The sequence below is a fragment of the Poecile atricapillus genome, chromosome 23 (assembly GCF_030490865.1).
Source record: "Poecile atricapillus isolate bPoeAtr1 chromosome 23, bPoeAtr1.hap1, whole genome shotgun sequence".
Classification (NCBI taxonomy): domain Eukaryota; kingdom Metazoa; phylum Chordata; class Aves; order Passeriformes; family Paridae; genus Poecile; species Poecile atricapillus.
In genome coordinates, this window is record NC_081271.1 from 2,050,814 (window position 1) to 2,066,327 (window position 15,514).

Genomic DNA, 15,514 nt, shown 5'->3' on the forward strand with positions numbered 1-15,514 from the left:
GGTTGGGGCAGCTCCGGGCTGGGAGCAGCTCAGCCGGGCCGGCCGTGCTCGGGCAAGCCGGGCTGGGTCGGGCTGGGCTCATCCCGGGGTGAACCGCGGCCATCCCGCGGTGCCTCCTGTGGAGCCTGAGACACAGAGTGTGCGCCCTTGCTGCTGGAGCTGGGCTCTGATTTACACACTCACACCCTTGCTCCTGCTGCTGGGCTCTGATTTACACACTCACACCCTTGTTCCTGGAGCTGAGCTCTGATTTACACACTCACACCCTTGCTGCTGGAGCTGGGCTCTGATTTACACACTCACACCCTTGCTCCTGGAGCTGGGCTCTGATTTACACACTCACACCCTTGCTGCTGCTGCTGAGCTCTGATTTACACACTCACACCCTTGCTCCTGCTGCTGAGCTCTGATTTACACACTCACACCCTTGCTGCTGGAGCTGGGCTCTGATTTACACACTCACACCCTTGCTGCTGCTGCTGAGCTCTGATTTACACACTCACACCCTTGCTGCTGCTGCTGAGCTCTGATTTACACACTCACACCCTTGCTGCTGGAGCTGGGCTCTGATTTACACACTCACACCCTTGCTGCTGCTGGGCTCTGATTTACACACTCACACCCTTGCTGCTGCTGCTGAGCTCTGATTTACACACTCACACCCTTGCTGCTGGAGCTGGGCTCTGATTTACACACTCACACCCTTGCTCCTGGTTCTGAGCTCTGATTTACACACTCACACCCTTGCTCATGGTGCTGGGCTCTGATTTACACACTCACACCCTTGCTGCTGCTGCTGAGCTCTGATTTACACACTCACACCCTTGCTGCTGGAGCTGGGCTCTGATTTACACACTCACACCCTTGCTGCTGGAGCTGGGCTCTGATTTACACACTCACACCCTTGCTGCTGGAGCTGGGCTCTGATTTACACACTCACACCCTTGCTCCTGGAGCTGGGCTCTGATTTACACACTCACACCCTTGCTCCTGGAGCTGGGCTCTGATTTACACACTCACACCCTTGCTCCTGGAGCTGAGCTCTGATTTACACACTCACACCCTTGCTCCTGGTTCTGAGCTCTGATTTACACACTCACACCCTTGCTCCTGGTTCTGAGCTCTGATTTACACACTCACACCCTTGCTGCTGGAGCTGGGCTCTGATTTACACACTCACACCCTTGTTCCTGGAGCCAAGCTCTGATTTACACACTCACACCCTTGCTCCTGGTTCTGAGCTCTGATTTACACACTCACACCCTTGCTCCTGGAGCCGGGCTCTGATTTACACACTCACACCCTTGCTGCTGGAGCTGGGCTCTGATTTACACACTCACACCCTTGCTGCTGGAGCTGGGCTCTGATTTACACACTCACACCCTTGCTGCTGCTGCTGGGCTCTGATTTACACACTCACACCCTTGCTCCTGGAGCCGAGCTCTGATTTACACACTCACACCCTTGCTCCTGCTGCTGAGCTCTGATTTACACACTCACACCCTTGCTGCTGCTGGGCTCTGATTTACACACTCACACCCTTGCTGCTGTAGCTGGGCTCTGATTTACACACTCACACCCTTGCTGCTGGAGCTGGGCTCTGATTTACACACTCACACCCTTGCTCCTGCTGCTGGGCTCTGATTTACACACTCACACCCTTGCTGCTGGAGCTGGGCTCTGATTTACACACTCACACCCTTGCTCCTGGAGCCAAGCTCTGATTTACACACTCACACCCTTGCTCCTGGAGCTGGGCTCTGATTTACACACTCACACCCTTGCTCCTGGTTCTGAGCTCTGATTTACACACTCACACCCTTGCTGCTGGAGCTGAGCTCTGATTTACACACTCACACCCTTGCTCCTGGAGCTGGGCTCTGATTTACACACTCACACCCTTGCTGCTGGAGCTGGGCTCTGATTTACACACTCACACCCTTGCTCCTGCTGCTGGGCTCTGAGATCCAGGAGAACACTGAATTTCACACAACATGAAATCCGTGAGCGTGTTCTCACGGTGATCCATGTTAGATCCAACTGTTAGAGTCAGATAGAAAAGCTAAAAGCGTCAGTGTGTAAATTAGAGAGTTTTCTTAAGTCTCTGGGTGAAAAAGTTAAAGTTTTTAGAGTTTAAAATAGTTTAGAAAACTGAAGACAAGATGGAGGATTTAGAGTGTTGTTTCTTTTCCTTTTTCTTCATGTTCTCCTCGAGGTTTTTGGGTAATAGTGAGTGATTGGCCAGAAAATGACAGTGCAGCACACAGGTGATGGGTCACTGGGTCATTAAAATATAATTTACATGTCTATGGTTAATTGGGTAAGAATGAGTATAAAGATAAAAGAACTGTGTTGTTTGAGGCCATTTTGTGCTTTCAAAGCCCAAAGTGAGCCACAAGGCCTTGTTGTACCATCAGAACGAAATGAGCCAGGTTGCAGTGATTTAAACTTGTGCAGAAAGTCTGGGGAGACCTGCCAAGTTTTGTGATCACATCCTAATAAACACAAGAAACGAGATTCTAACGAGCTCAGGAGTTTTCTTCAAACCCAGAGAACTGAGACAAGCGAGACTCCCCACGAGGGAGGATCCCAAAGGAGCTGGGCTCGGAGGAGACTGAGAAATCCAGGGGGAGAAAGAAAACACAGAAGCAGAGCAGCAGAACCAGAGAAAGAGGAAAAGAAAATAATTTTTAGAGGGAAAGTTGCACCTCCTGCCAGCTGTGCCGCAGCCTGGCCCCTTCCCTCCTGCCATGGGTGGGAGCTGGGCTGGGGCTGGCACCGCCTGGCACCGGCGGGGAGAGCCCGGCAGTGCCAGCCCAGCTGCTCCGGGGATGCTGTGACCTCACCCCGAGCCACCTTCCCTCCCTCCCGCAGCTCCCCGGGCTCCTCTTCATCCCGAGGAGCATCCCCGGGGGGATCCAGCCCCTCTCCCGCACACCCGCACCCCTGTAATTAGCGCTGAGCTCTTAATTAGCCGTGCAGGAACCGGGGTGAGGCTGAGGGCGCTGCTGCTGCTGTTGCCTTGCTCTGGGATGTGAGATCTGGGCTCTCATCTCCTCCCTGTGACCCCCAGAGGTGATTTCCATCCTGCTCTGCTTTACTGACACGTCTCTCACGGCTTTTCCTTTGGCAAAAAGGGCGAGCAGGGTCCTCCAGCCCCCCCTGGGCTCTGGGGTTTGGTGCTGAGGTAGCCAGGAGAGAGCAGGAGCAGAGCCCGTGGCCAGGATGGCTCCGTGCCTCGAGGTGTGCCCCAGGCTGGGGGTCTGTGCTCACTTTGGAGCCGAGTTTGGGATCTCTCCAAGGGCTTGATCCCCTTTTTCCAGCTGGAGAACCCAAGTGAGGAGAGGAAAAGAGGCTTTGATCCAGCTGAGCCTGCAGCCACGGCCCCATAAAACACAAAACTGCTTTGCTGCTGGTTTTCCCTCCTTGTCAGGATCTCTGGGGCTGTCCCTGGGCTCTCCATGTGCTCCAGAGCCCATCCTGGATCAGCAGGGATCGACAACTCTGCTCCTTTCCTCTCCTCCCCTGGAATTTCCTCAGGGAATTTCCTGGAGCTGGTTTTCCCTCCAGCCTCAGAAATCCCTTTTCACAGCATTCCCAGGCTGCAAATCCCACATTTTGCTGCCTGTGAGTGCCTGGGCCCATCCTCGGGGAGCAGGAGGAGGCTGGGCCCCCTCAAGGATCACAAAATCAGGGAATGGTTTGGGTTGGGAGAGACCCCAGAGCTCTTCCCATTCCACCCCAGCCCTGGGCAGGGACCCTTCCCCCAGCCCAGGCTGCTCCAGAGCTGGGAGGGGACAAGAAGGGGACAAACCTGCCCCATCTGTGGTGTTTTTGTGAGAAATCCTCAGCTCCCTCCTCCCCATCCCGTCATTCTCATGACCTCACCCCCACAGATGCTGATAAAAGGAGGAAAACACCCTTTTTTTTTGTTTTGTTTTCCTTTTTTTTTGGAAAATCGAACAGCTTTCCAGCCTGGACACATCCTGTCACCAGCAATGTCACCTTGGTGGAACCTGAGTCTCTTTTTTCAGAGGGATCAGGGCTTGGTGGCCCTGATAAGAGCTGAGCCCCAAACACCTCCAGCCTGCTCTGCCCTCCCAGGCCAAATAAAATTCAGTGTTTGGGGCTGGAAAGGGATAAAACAGAGCCAGCTCTGACCTTGGGAGCAGCAGGCCCTGAAGAAATGATGATGAGTGGGAGGAAGGAGGATGAAAAAGCCGAGCTCTGAGCGGCGCAGAGCCTGGAGAGGAGATCTCACCCTCAGCAAAGTAATTAAAAGTTCCAAGTCAGGCAGGCAGCGGAGGATCCTGGCCCCTTTCCTTGGGAGATCAAAGCTTGTTTTGGCAGAGTTTAAATATATTTATAAAGAGGCCTGCCTGTGTCTGCAGCCTGGCTTTTGGGAGCTTTGATATCGCAGCAGCCTCGCTCTTCCCGAGTGTCGGAGCTCCCCGGAATTCACATGGAATGGATTCCCACAGCTTCACACTGAGCCCCCAGCCAGCTCCTGCTGCTTTTCCCATCCTTTTTGGATCCACTGCAGTGCCCAGCTTGTCGATTTTCCTCTGATTTCACGTCTGATGTGACAAAGACACCGACTCTGTTGGACTGGAGCAGAGTCTGCTGGTTTGGAGCTCTCTTTTCCCCAGCTTTGGGTTTGTTTCACCTGTGGGAACCGGCACAAATTCACCCAAAATATCATTTCCAGGGCTCCATTCAGTCAGACCTTAAATGGCCTTTGGTTTCCTCGCCTGGGAAACGAGGAAGTTGAAAAGATTTGGTCCGGTTGAATTAATCCACGTTCTTTTCATACCTGTGGTTAATTCAGGGGACGTTTCCTGATCGCTGCTGTAAAAACAGATGGAGGGAAAGGGACGGGGAGCAGAGGAGGGGTTTTGCCTGTGTGCCCAAAACCCCTGGCATTGTTTCAGCCCCTCTCAATCCCCCTGGCAGGGGCTGAGCCCCCGTCAGGTGCGGGCTGGGCACCGGGAGCGCTCGGCTCCGCTCTCCCGGTGCCCCTGGCACCAACCCAGAGCCTTTGCCAGGTCACTCGCCTGCCACCTCTCATCCGTCAGCCGAGCAAAGCGCAGCCAGGTCCCGGCCCTGCTCAGCACCCCGTGAAAATCCAGCCCTCCCTCCCTCCCTCCCTCCCTCCGCTCCTCAGCCATGAGATCATCCCTGGATCCGGGATTGTCGCTGGGAGCCCCGGGGACAGGGCAGGGACAGGGCAGGGACAGGGCAGGGACAGGGCAGGGACAGGGCAGGGCTCAGCCTGGGGCCGTTCGCTGCTCCCCTTCGCTCTGGGGGTGTCTGCGGGGAGGTTTTGGGGGATTTGGGGGCTTTTTTTCGGGGGGATTTTTGGAGCACGGCTGCAAAGCCGGGAGGAGGAACTGAGCGATCACTGGGGAGGGACAGGCCGGTCCTGCTTGACCTTTTCACATCCAGCTCATCATCCTCGCTCCCAGCGCGCCCAGTTTGGAGCTGCCTCCTTGTGAGCGGCCGCTGGAATCAGCATCCGTGGATTCCCCAGGGAATCCTCATCCGCAATGAGCTGCGGCTGCTGGCTGCGAGTGCGGGAATGTCCCCAAAATGCGGGAATGTCCCCGGGGTGTGGGAATGTCCCTGGGGTGTGGGAATGTCCCCGGGATGCGGGAATGTCCCCGGGGTGCGGGAATGTCCCTGGGGTGCCGGGATGTCCCCAGAGTGCCGGGATGTCCCCAGAGTGCCGGGATGTCCTCAGAGTGCCGGGAAGTGCCGGGATGTCGCCTAAAACCTTTGGGAAGACAAAGATGGGAAGGCAAATCCTCATCCCTGAGAAATGCCGTGCAGGGGGCAGAGCTCTGGGGCGGGATTTGGGATTTCTGTCCCCCCTGCCCACCCCTGGTGGCTTTGGCAGCGCTGAGGGGGGAGACGCAGCAGGAATCGAGCGAAACGCAGGAATTGAGATATTGAAACTGTGGATATTGAGACGGAAGAAGAGATTCCCATGCCCCCAGAGCATCCCTTCCCCTCCCTCAGCCCTGCTCGCTGCTGCCCCGCTCCAGCAGCTCGCTCTGCTTTCCTTTCGTCCCCAGATGTGGCTCAGGGGCAGCTGCAGCTGGCACCGCTGGGCAGGGACGGGGCAGCGGGCGGGAGCCCCGCGTCGCCCCCGGAGGGGCAGCGCCGCTCCCCGGTGGGCGCCGTTCGCTACCGCAACCACGGCCAGCGCCGCTTCTCCATGGAGGCAAGTGCCGGGGGGCTCCGGGGGGGCTGGGGACCTCTGGCTGTCACCTCTGGGACCCGCTCTGGTGACACTCCCCGAGTGCCAGCACCCCCTTCCCTCTCCCTGTGAGCCAGCCCTGGCGCTGTCAGTGCCGGCTCGGACAGAGGGACAGAGGGACAGAGGGACAGAGGGACAGAGCTCTCCCCTGTCACCTCCCTGTGCTCTGTCCCCCCGCTGCAGGACGTCAGCAAGCGCCTCTCGCTGCCCATGGACATCCGGCTGCCCCCCGAGTTCCTGCAGAAGCTGCAGATGGAGAGCCTGGAGCTCCCCAAGCCCCTGAGCAGGATGTCCCGCCGAGCCTCCCTCGTAAGCGGCAGCGAGCGGAGGGGACAGTGCCACCACCCCCCGGGTCCCCACCCGGCTGTCACCGGGGTCCCCTCACATCCCTGCCCAGCCCCAGCCCCTCCTGCACATCCCCAGAGGCACCCAGGGAGGAGCTGAGGGAGCTGGGAAGGGTTTGGAGAATCCTGAGGGAGCTGGGAAGGGTTTGGAGAATCCTGAGGGAGCTGGGAAGGGTTTGGAGAATCCTGAGGGAGCTGGGAAGGGTCTGGAGAATCCTGAGGGAGCTGGGAAGGGTTTGGAGAATCCTGAGGGAGCTGGGAAGGGTTTGGAGGATCCTGAGGGAGCTGGGAAGGGTTTGGAGACTCCTGAGGGATCTGAGAAGGGTTTGGAGAATCCTGAGGGAGCTGGGAAGGGTTTGGAGAATCCTGAGGGAGCTGGGAAGGCTCAGGCTGGAGAAAAGGAGGCTCAGGGGGAATTCCTGGCTCTGCACAAGTCCCTGCCAGGAGGGGACAGCCGGGGGGGATTTGGGATGTTATCCCAGGGAACAGGGACAGGAGGAGAGGGAACGGCCTCAGGCTGGGCCAGGGGAGGCTCAGCTTGGACAGCAGCAGGAATTTCCTCATGGAAAGGGCGGCCAGGCCTTGGAAGTGCCCAGGGAGGTTTGGAGTCCCCGTCCCTGGAGGTGGCAGCTGGAGGTGGCACTCAGGGCTCAGGGTGGGCATTGGGCACAGCTCGGACTCGCTGATCCCAGAGGGATTTTCCAGCCTCAGCCATCCTGGGGTTCTGAGATCCACATCCCTTCCCCATCTGCACCTGCTGTGCCATTCCCACCTTCCCTGGCTGCCCTCTCGGCCTGGCTCCTTCCCAAAGGGAGGAGAGGGAAATCCTCCTGCAGCTCAGCCGGTGCAAATGCAAATGTGGGTAAATAATGAATCAGAGCCGGAATTTCGCTTTCCTTGCTGCAGAGCAGCAGCAGAAATAGGAGCAAAAACTCCGTGTGCAGACCCCAGGTACCACAGGAGGAATTTTGGGATCCGAGGTGCCCGTCCAGGAGGAGGGAGAAGGGAAGGAGAGCTGGAATTTACCTGCCCGAGCTGTCTGATCAATAAAACAATTAATATTCATGATCCCCTCATGAATAAGGAATGTGGCTCTGGGGGTTCCAGCGCCTTCGCTGCCCTGCTCAGGACACGGCTGATTTTCCCAGGATACACAGAGGGTTTGGGCAGTAAATGGAGTAAAAATCCCAATTGTGGATTTCCCAATTTCCCAGTGTCCCTGGAAACCCTTCTGGAGGTGAAGCCACCCCTGGCTGAGCTTCCCTCCCGCCCACTGATGTTCTCCTTTCTGTCTCACAGTCCGATATTGGCTTTGGGAAGCTGGAAACCTACATCAAACTGGACAAACTGGGAGAGGTGAGTACCCTGTGACACCCCTGTAAGGGATTAAACAAAATCCAAAGGGGCAGCTCAAAGGGCAAAAAAATCTTCAATATCCAGAAATTTTCAGGCCAAGTCCTTCTTGTGGACTTCAGACCTGGCGGTGTCACCTCAAATGGTCCTTCCCCCAAATGTTCTGGGGACACTGGTGCTGTGCCAGCCTGGGAAATGTCCCCTGCCCCCTGTCCCCTGTCCCCTGCCAGGGCACCTACGCCACCGTGTTCAAGGGCCGCAGCAAACTGACAGAAAACCTGGTGGCACTGAAGGAAATCCGCCTGGAGCACGAGGAGGGGGCTCCTTGCACGGCCATCCGGGAAGGTGAGGCTGGAGAGGCTGTCCTGGGGGATTTGGGATGGGAAGGGGAGGCTGGAGATGCTTTCCTGGGGGTCCCAGGGGGATTTGGGATGGGAAGGTGAGGCTGGAGAGGCTTTCCTGAGGGTCCCAGGGGGATTTTTGGGATGGGAAGGATTTGGGATGCGAAGGTGAGGCTGGAGGGGCTGTCCTGGGGGATTTGGAATGGGAAGGGGAGGCTGGAGAGGCTTTCCCAGGGTCCCAGGGGGATTTGGGATGGGAAGAATTTGGGATGCGAAGGTGAGGCTGGAGATGCTTTCCTGGGGGTCCCAGGGGGATTTGGGATGGGAAGGTGAGGCTGGAGATGCTTTCCCGGGGGTCCCAGGAGGATTTGGGATGGGAAGGTGAGGCTGGAGATGCTTTCCCGGGGGTCCCAGGAGGATTTGGGATGGGAAGGTGAGGATGGAGATGCTTTCCCGGGGCTCCCAGGAGGATTTGGGATGGGAAGGTGAGGATGGAGATGCTTTCCCGGGGCTCCCAGGAGGATTTGGGATGGGAAGGTGAGGCTGGAGATGCTTTCCCGGGGGTCCCAGGAGGATTTGGGATGGGAAGGTGAGGTTGGAGAGGCTTTCCTGGGGGATTTGGGATGGAAAGGTGAGGCTGGAGAGGCTTTCCCGGGGGTCCCAGGAGGATTTGGGATGGAAAGGTGAGGCTGGAGAGGCTTTCCCGGGGGTCCCAGGAGGATTTGGGATGGGAAGGTGAGGCTGGAGATGCTTTCCCGGGGGTCCCAGGAGGATTTGGGATGGGAAGGTGAGGCTGGAGATGCTTTCCCGGGGGTCCCAGGAGGATTTGGGACGGCTGTGCCCATGCTCAGCCCCGCTGTCCCCGCAGTGTCCCTGCTGAAGAACCTCAAACACGCCAACATCGTCACCCTGCACGACATCATCCACACCGAGCGCTCCCTCACCCTCGTCTTCGAGTACCTGGTGGGTCTGGGGGCTCCTCTGGGGGCCGGGGGGGACAAGGGAAGGACAGACTGACATCTCCTCCCCGCTGCAGGACAACGACCTGAAGCAGTACCTGGAGAACTGCGGGAACCTGATGAGCGTGCACAATGTGAAGGTGAGGGGGGTGCCCGGGACCCCTCCTGGTGCCTGGGGGTGTTTTGGGGCTGGAGACCCCCTCACCCTTCAGTTCTTGCTCCCTTCCCGGGGCTCCCCCAGCGTTTCCCCGGTCGCTGCCGCCCTCAATAAAATCCCTGCCCGTGTGCACTTGGCTCATCCCTTTTTGGGATGCTTCCCCACCCCAGCACAGCTCCCAGGGGTCCGTCGGGATTCCTCGGGGCAGGATGACTTTTGGTCCTGAATGCAACCCCCTTCCTCCTCCTCCTCCTCCTCCTCCTCCTCTTCCTCCTCCTCCTCCTCCCTGCAGATCTTCATGTTCCAGCTGCTCCGTGGCCTGGCTTATTGCCACGGCAGGAAAATCCTGCACCGAGACCTCAAACCCCAGAACCTGCTCATCAACGAGCGAGGGGAGCTCAAGCTGGCTGATTTTGGTGGGTGAAGCCCTGCAGGATGCAGGAATTGAGGGTGGGGGAAAAAGGGGGCAGCTCCTTGATGAGCCTCCCTTCCTCCCTCAGGATTAGCCAGAGCCAAGTCGGTCCCCACAAAAACCTATTCCAACGAGGTGGTGACGCTCTGGTACCGGCCCCCCGATGTCCTGCTGGGATCCACCGAGTATTCCACGCCCATCGACATGTGGTGAGGCACGGAGATGCCCCGGAGCTGCCCGGGAGATGCCCGGGAACTGCCCCGGAGCTTCCCCCGGAGCTGTCCCAGAGCTGCCCCGGAGCTGCCCCGGAGCTTCCCTGGGAGCTGCCCCGGAGCTGCCCCAGATCTGCCCCAGATCTGCCCCGGAGCTGCCCCAGATCTGCCCCGGGAGCTGCCCCGGAGCTTCCCCGGAGCTTCCCTGGGAGCTGCCCCGGAGCTGCCCCAGATCTGCCCCGGGAGCTGCCCCGGAGCTTCCCCGGGAGCTGCCCCGGGAGCTGCCCCAGATCTGCCCCGGGAGCTGCCCCGGGAGCTGCCCCAGATCTGCCCCGGGAGCTGCCCCAGATCTGCCCCGGAGCTGCCCCAGATCTGCCCCGGGAGCTGCCCGGGAGATGCCCCGGAGCTTCCCCGGGAGCTGCCCCAGATCTGCCCCAGATCTGCCCCGGGAGCTGCCCCGGGAGCTGCCCCAGATCTGCCCCGGAGCTGTCCCGAAGCTGCCCCGGAGCTGCTCCGGAGCTTCCCGGGCTCTCCAGGACCTGGTCGGGCATTTCCATCCTCATCCTCACGGTGCTGGGTACACCAGAGAATTTGGGGCTCTCCCAGAGCATTTTCCATGTCCCCAGGGCTCTCCCAATCCAAGTTCCCTGTCCCCAGGGCTCTCCCGGTGCAGTTTCCCTGTCCCCAGGGCATTTTCCCTGTCCCCAGAACTCTCCCAGGGCATTTTCCCTGTCCCCAGAGCATTTTCCCAGTCTCCAGAGCTCTCCCAGTGCAGTTTCCCTGTCCCTAGGGCTCTCCCAATCCAAGTTCCCTGTCACCAGAACTTTCCCGGAGCATTTTCCCTGTCCCCAGGGCTCTCCCAATCCAGGTTCCCTGTCCCCAGAGCTTTCCCAGAGCATTTTCCCAGTCCCCAGGGACTCGGGGGGTATCGGGTCCCTGCCATCCCCATCCCGGTGGGATCTGATCCATCTCCCGGAGCCGATTCCCGTCCCCAGGCGTGGCGGGGGTCCCGGGGGTTTGTCCCCCGCTGACCCCGGGGTGTCCCCCTCTGATCCCGGGGTGTCCCCTCTGATCCCGGGGTGTCCCCTCTGATCCCGAGGTGTCCCCCGCTGACCCCGGGGTGTCCCCCGCTGATCCCGGGGTGTCCCCGCTGATCCCGGGGTGTCCCCTCTGATCCCGGGGTGTCCCCCGCTGATCCCGGGGTGTCCCCGCTGATCCCGGGGTGTCCCCCGCTGATCCCGGGGTGTCCCCTCTGACCCCGGGGTGTCCCCCTCTGATCCCGGGGTGTCCCCGCTGACCCCGGGGTGTCCCCTCTGATCCCGGGGTGTCCCCGCTGACCCCGGGGTGTCCCCTCTGATCCCGGGGTGTCCCCCGCTGATCCCGGGGTGTCCCCGTTGATCCCGGGGTGTCCCCTCTGATCCCGGAGTGTCCCCGCTGATCCCGGGGTGTCCCCGCTGATCCCGGGGTGTCCCCCGCTGACCCCGGGGTGTCCCCTCTGATCCCGGGGTGTCCCCTGCGCTCCAGGGGGGTCGGCTGCATCCACTACGAGATGGTGACGGGCCGGCCGATGTTCCCCGGCTCCACGGTGAAGGAGGAGCTGCACCTCATCTTCCGCCTGCTGGGTGAGCGCTGCGCTGAGCCCGCGGCCCCGCGCGAGGGCACTGCCTGCCCGCGGGAACCGGGATGGAACCGGGGGAAACGGGAGGGAAACGGGGGGGAAACGGGATGGAACCGGGAGGGGAAATGGGATGGGAACGGGGGGGAAACGGGAGGGAAACGGGGGGGAAACGGGGGGGGATCATGGGGGGAACCAGGATGGGACCGGGATAGGAACCGGGACGGGAACGGGGGGGAACGGGAGGGAACCGGGAGGGGAACGGGGGGGAACGGGAGGGAAACGGGAGGGGATCATGGGGGGAATCGGGATGGAACCGGGACGGGAACGGGGGGAGACCGGGAGGAGAACCGGGATGGGAACCGGGATGGGATCGGGAGGGGATCGGGAGGGGATCAGGGGGGGAACCGGGATGGGAACCGGGATGGGATCGGGAGGGGATCAGGGGGGGAACCGGGATGGGATCGGGAGGGGAAACAGGAGGGGAACCGGGAGGGGAACGTGGGGGGAAACGGGAGGGGAGACGCGATGGAAAATGGGATGGGACGGGGAGGGAACCGGGAGGGGAACCGGGAGGAGAAACGAGATGGGAACCGGGATGGGAACTGGGACCGGATCGGTGGGTGGGATGGGTGGATAGGAATGAACAGCGATGGGATGGGATGGGATCCACGGGATGGGATGGGATGGGATGGGATGGGATGGGATGGGATGGGATGGGATGGGATGGGATGGGATGGGATGGGATGGGATGGGATGGGATGGGATGGGATGGGATGGGATGGGATGGGACAGGGTGGACAGGGATGAAGAAGGATGGGGTGGGCAGGGGTCAGCTGGTGTGGACAGAAGCTGCCTGCAGCCCCCTCCAGGCTGGCACAGGAATGAGGAGGAGGAGGAGGAGGAGGAGGAGGAGGAAGAGGAGGAGGAGGAGGAGGAGGAGGAGGAGGCGGCTCCTTGCTGGCACTGCCAGCCCCCCGGGGACATGGTGCCCTCTCTCGGGGACAGGGCCCCCTCTCTCCTGCAGTTTTCCCATCACTCCAAGGACCCCTGGCAGGTTTCCCTGTGTCCCCTCGCAGGAACCCCCACAGAGGACACCTGGCCCGGGATAACGTCCAACGAGGAGTTCAAGGCTTACAACTTCAGCCAGTACCGAGCCCAGCCGCTGATAAATCACGCCCCGAGGTACCCCCGGAGCAGGGACACTGCAGGATCGGGGGGGCTGAGGGGTGTGAAGGGATTCATTTTCTCCTCGTGGTGCCACACCGGGGTCATTGCAGCAAAAACGGTGCAGTTTTGGCTTTGTTTCCCCTCTCTCCCAGGCTGGACTCAGAAGGCATTGACCTGCTGGCAAATCTCCTCCTGGTGAGTGCTGGGGCAGCCCGAGGGATGGAGAAGGGGATTTGCTGCAGGGGAGGAGCAGCTGGAGCAGGGCAGGGCCACCCACCCCGCTCGTGGAGCTGCTGCGATGGGCACGGGGCCCAGAGGTGGGCTGTGAACCTCATGGGGTGCCCAGAGGTGCCCTGGGGTGCCCAGAGGTGGGCTGTGAACCTCATGGGGTGCCCAGAGGTGCCCTGGGGTGCCCAGAGGTGGGGTGTGAACGTCATGGGATGCCCGGAGGTGTGCTGGGGTGCCCAGATGGGCACAGGGATGCCCAGATGTGTGGTGTCCATGTACAGGGATGCCCAGATGTGCACAGGGGTGCCCAGAGGTGCTCAGGGGTGCTCAGGTGTGTGGTGTCCATGTGCTGGGGTGCCCAGCTGTGCTCAGGGGTGCCCAGCTGTGCTCAGGGGTGCCCAGAGTTGTACAGGGGTGCCCAGATGTGCACAGGGGTGCCCAGAGGTGTACAGGGGTGCTCAGGTGTGTGGTGTCCATGCATAGGGGTGCCCAGATGTGTTCAGGGGTGCCCAGATGTGTTCAGGGGTGCCCAGAGTTGTACAGGGGTGCCCAGATGTGTTCAAGGGTGCCCAGATGTATTCAGGGGTGCCCAGATGCACTCAGGGGTGCCCAGATGTGTTCAGGGGTGCCCAGATGTGCTCAGGGGTGCCCAGATGTGCACAGGGGTGCCCAGAGTTGTACAGGGGTGCTCAGGTGTGTGGTGTCCATGTGCTGGGGTGCCCAGCTTTGCTCACGGGTGCCCAGCTGTGCTCAGGGGTGCCCAGATGCACTCAGGGGTGCCCAGCTGTGCTCAGGGGTGCCCAGCTGTGCCCAGCTGTGCCCTGCCCATGGGTATTGACGGTTTCTCCCGGCTCTCTGTGCAGTTCAGCGCCAAGGGCCGGATCTCGGCCGAGGCAGCCCTGCAGCATCCCTACTTCAGCAGCCTGGGAGAGCGCGTTCACCTCCTGCCCGACAGTGAGTGCTGCCCCTGCCCTCCAGAAACGGGCACAAAAGGCGCCCTCGGGCTCCTCTCTGCTCCCTCAGAGGCGCTTCTGCAGCAGGGTGGGGCTGTGGGAGGAAGGAATAATAATAATAACATTAATAATTAATATTAATTGGGGTGGGATGAGATGGGATGGGAGGGGGAGAGGGAAGAGCCCCGCGGAGGTGCCGCTCTCGGGCAGGACTGAGCCCTCTCTCTGCCCCCTCTGCCCAGACGCTTCCATCTTCTCCCTGAAGGAGATCCAGCTCCAGAGGGACCCCGGGCACCGAGGCTCAGCCTTCCAGCACTCAGGTAGGGCTGGGAAAAGCCGGGATCTCTCCCAGCTGCTGCCGGGGTGGTGCTGGAGCTGGGCAGGAAGGAGCCAGAGCTGCTGCCTGGCACCTCTGCAGTCCGCAAATCACCCCTGGGCATCTTCGGTGTCACCTCCCGCTCACATCTGGGTGTCCTGAGGTGCCAGATGGGAATCTCCTCCCCCTGTGACCCCCCTGAGCCCTCTCTCCGTGTCCCTTCCCCAGCCCGAGGCAAGAACAGGAGGCAGAGTATATTTTAAACTCGGATCTCGCGTTCCCCTCGTCGCCATGGAGATGGAAGCGCTGAGCAAGGAGAGGCTCCCAGCCGACCCTCCGCAGAATTCCCGGCTCCAGCAGGACGAGGATTTGGCTGTCCCCAAACCCCTGCGAGCTGCCCTCCATGGACCTGTGGCCTTGTCCCCCCCTGGTTTTGGTGTTGTCCCCACGGCGAGGTGCTCCAGGGAGGAGCCGCCGGCCCCTGCGCTGCCCCGGGAGGGTTTGGGGGGCACAGGGCGGGGATTTGTGGGGTTTGGCCGGGGCAGGAGGTGCTGAAAATGCATCTTTGCTCAGCCAAACTGCCCTGAACCCCCTGGGTTTTGGGGTTAGAACTGCCGGGCACGGCCCAGCCTGGCACTGGGAGCACCTGGGGCACACCTGGGGCACAGGAACCAGGGCAACCCCCCAAATTTCCCTCACCTCTGCCTGCAGAACCCCCTTTCCCCTCCCTGTTTTGGTATCCGAATCCAGCTGAGCATGGAGCAGCCGGAATTCCTGTTCTGTCCCCCAACATTCCCTCCAACCCCTCAGACCCCTCATCCCCCTCCAATCCCTCCAACCCCTCCAACCCCTCCAACCCCTCCAACCCCTCATCCCCCTCCAATCCCTCCAACCCCTCCAACCCCTCCAACCCCTCCAACCCCTCCAACCCCTCCAACCCCTCTCCCTCGGGTCAGAGCTCAGATCAGGGCTCACCGAGCTCTGCTGCTGGCCCAGGGCTGATCCAGAGGGGTTTTCCCTCTCCAGACAATTCGGGAACAAATCCATCCCTGCTGCTCCTGCCAGGATCGGGACTGGCACCGGGGACTGGCCCCTGGGATCAGGACTGGGATGGGGACTGGGATGGGGACTGGGATGGGGACTGGGATGGGGACTGGCACTTGGCATCAGGACTGGCACTTGGGACTGGCTCCTG

The 15,514-nt window shown here is 60.7% G+C and overlaps 1 protein-coding gene across 2 annotated transcripts in view; it reads left to right on the plus strand.

The window, feature by feature from the left end:
* Positions 1-14,960, plus strand: part of CDK18 (cyclin dependent kinase 18) — a 32,986-nt gene extending 18,026 nt beyond the window's left edge. For both annotated transcript variants that reach the window (XM_058856084.1, XM_058856083.1), the window contains exons 3-16: positions 6,075-6,223; positions 6,443-6,568; positions 7,903-7,959; positions 8,187-8,301; positions 9,166-9,260; positions 9,334-9,396; positions 9,706-9,829; positions 9,914-10,034; positions 11,562-11,659; positions 12,732-12,837; positions 12,975-13,017; positions 13,914-14,004; positions 14,246-14,323; positions 14,548-14,960. In XM_058856084.1, the coding sequence (XP_058712067.1) occupies positions 6,075-6,223; positions 6,443-6,568; positions 7,903-7,959; positions 8,187-8,301; positions 9,166-9,260; positions 9,334-9,396; positions 9,706-9,829; positions 9,914-10,034; positions 11,562-11,659; positions 12,732-12,837; positions 12,975-13,017; positions 13,914-14,004; positions 14,246-14,323; positions 14,548-14,582 (1,301 nt within the window). In that variant the 3' untranslated portion in view covers positions 14,583-14,960. The remainder of the gene's footprint in view (positions 1-6,074; positions 6,224-6,442; positions 6,569-7,902; positions 7,960-8,186; positions 8,302-9,165; positions 9,261-9,333; positions 9,397-9,705; positions 9,830-9,913; positions 10,035-11,561; positions 11,660-12,731; positions 12,838-12,974; positions 13,018-13,913; positions 14,005-14,245; positions 14,324-14,547) is intronic.
* Positions 14,961-15,514: the final 554 nt, after the last annotated feature.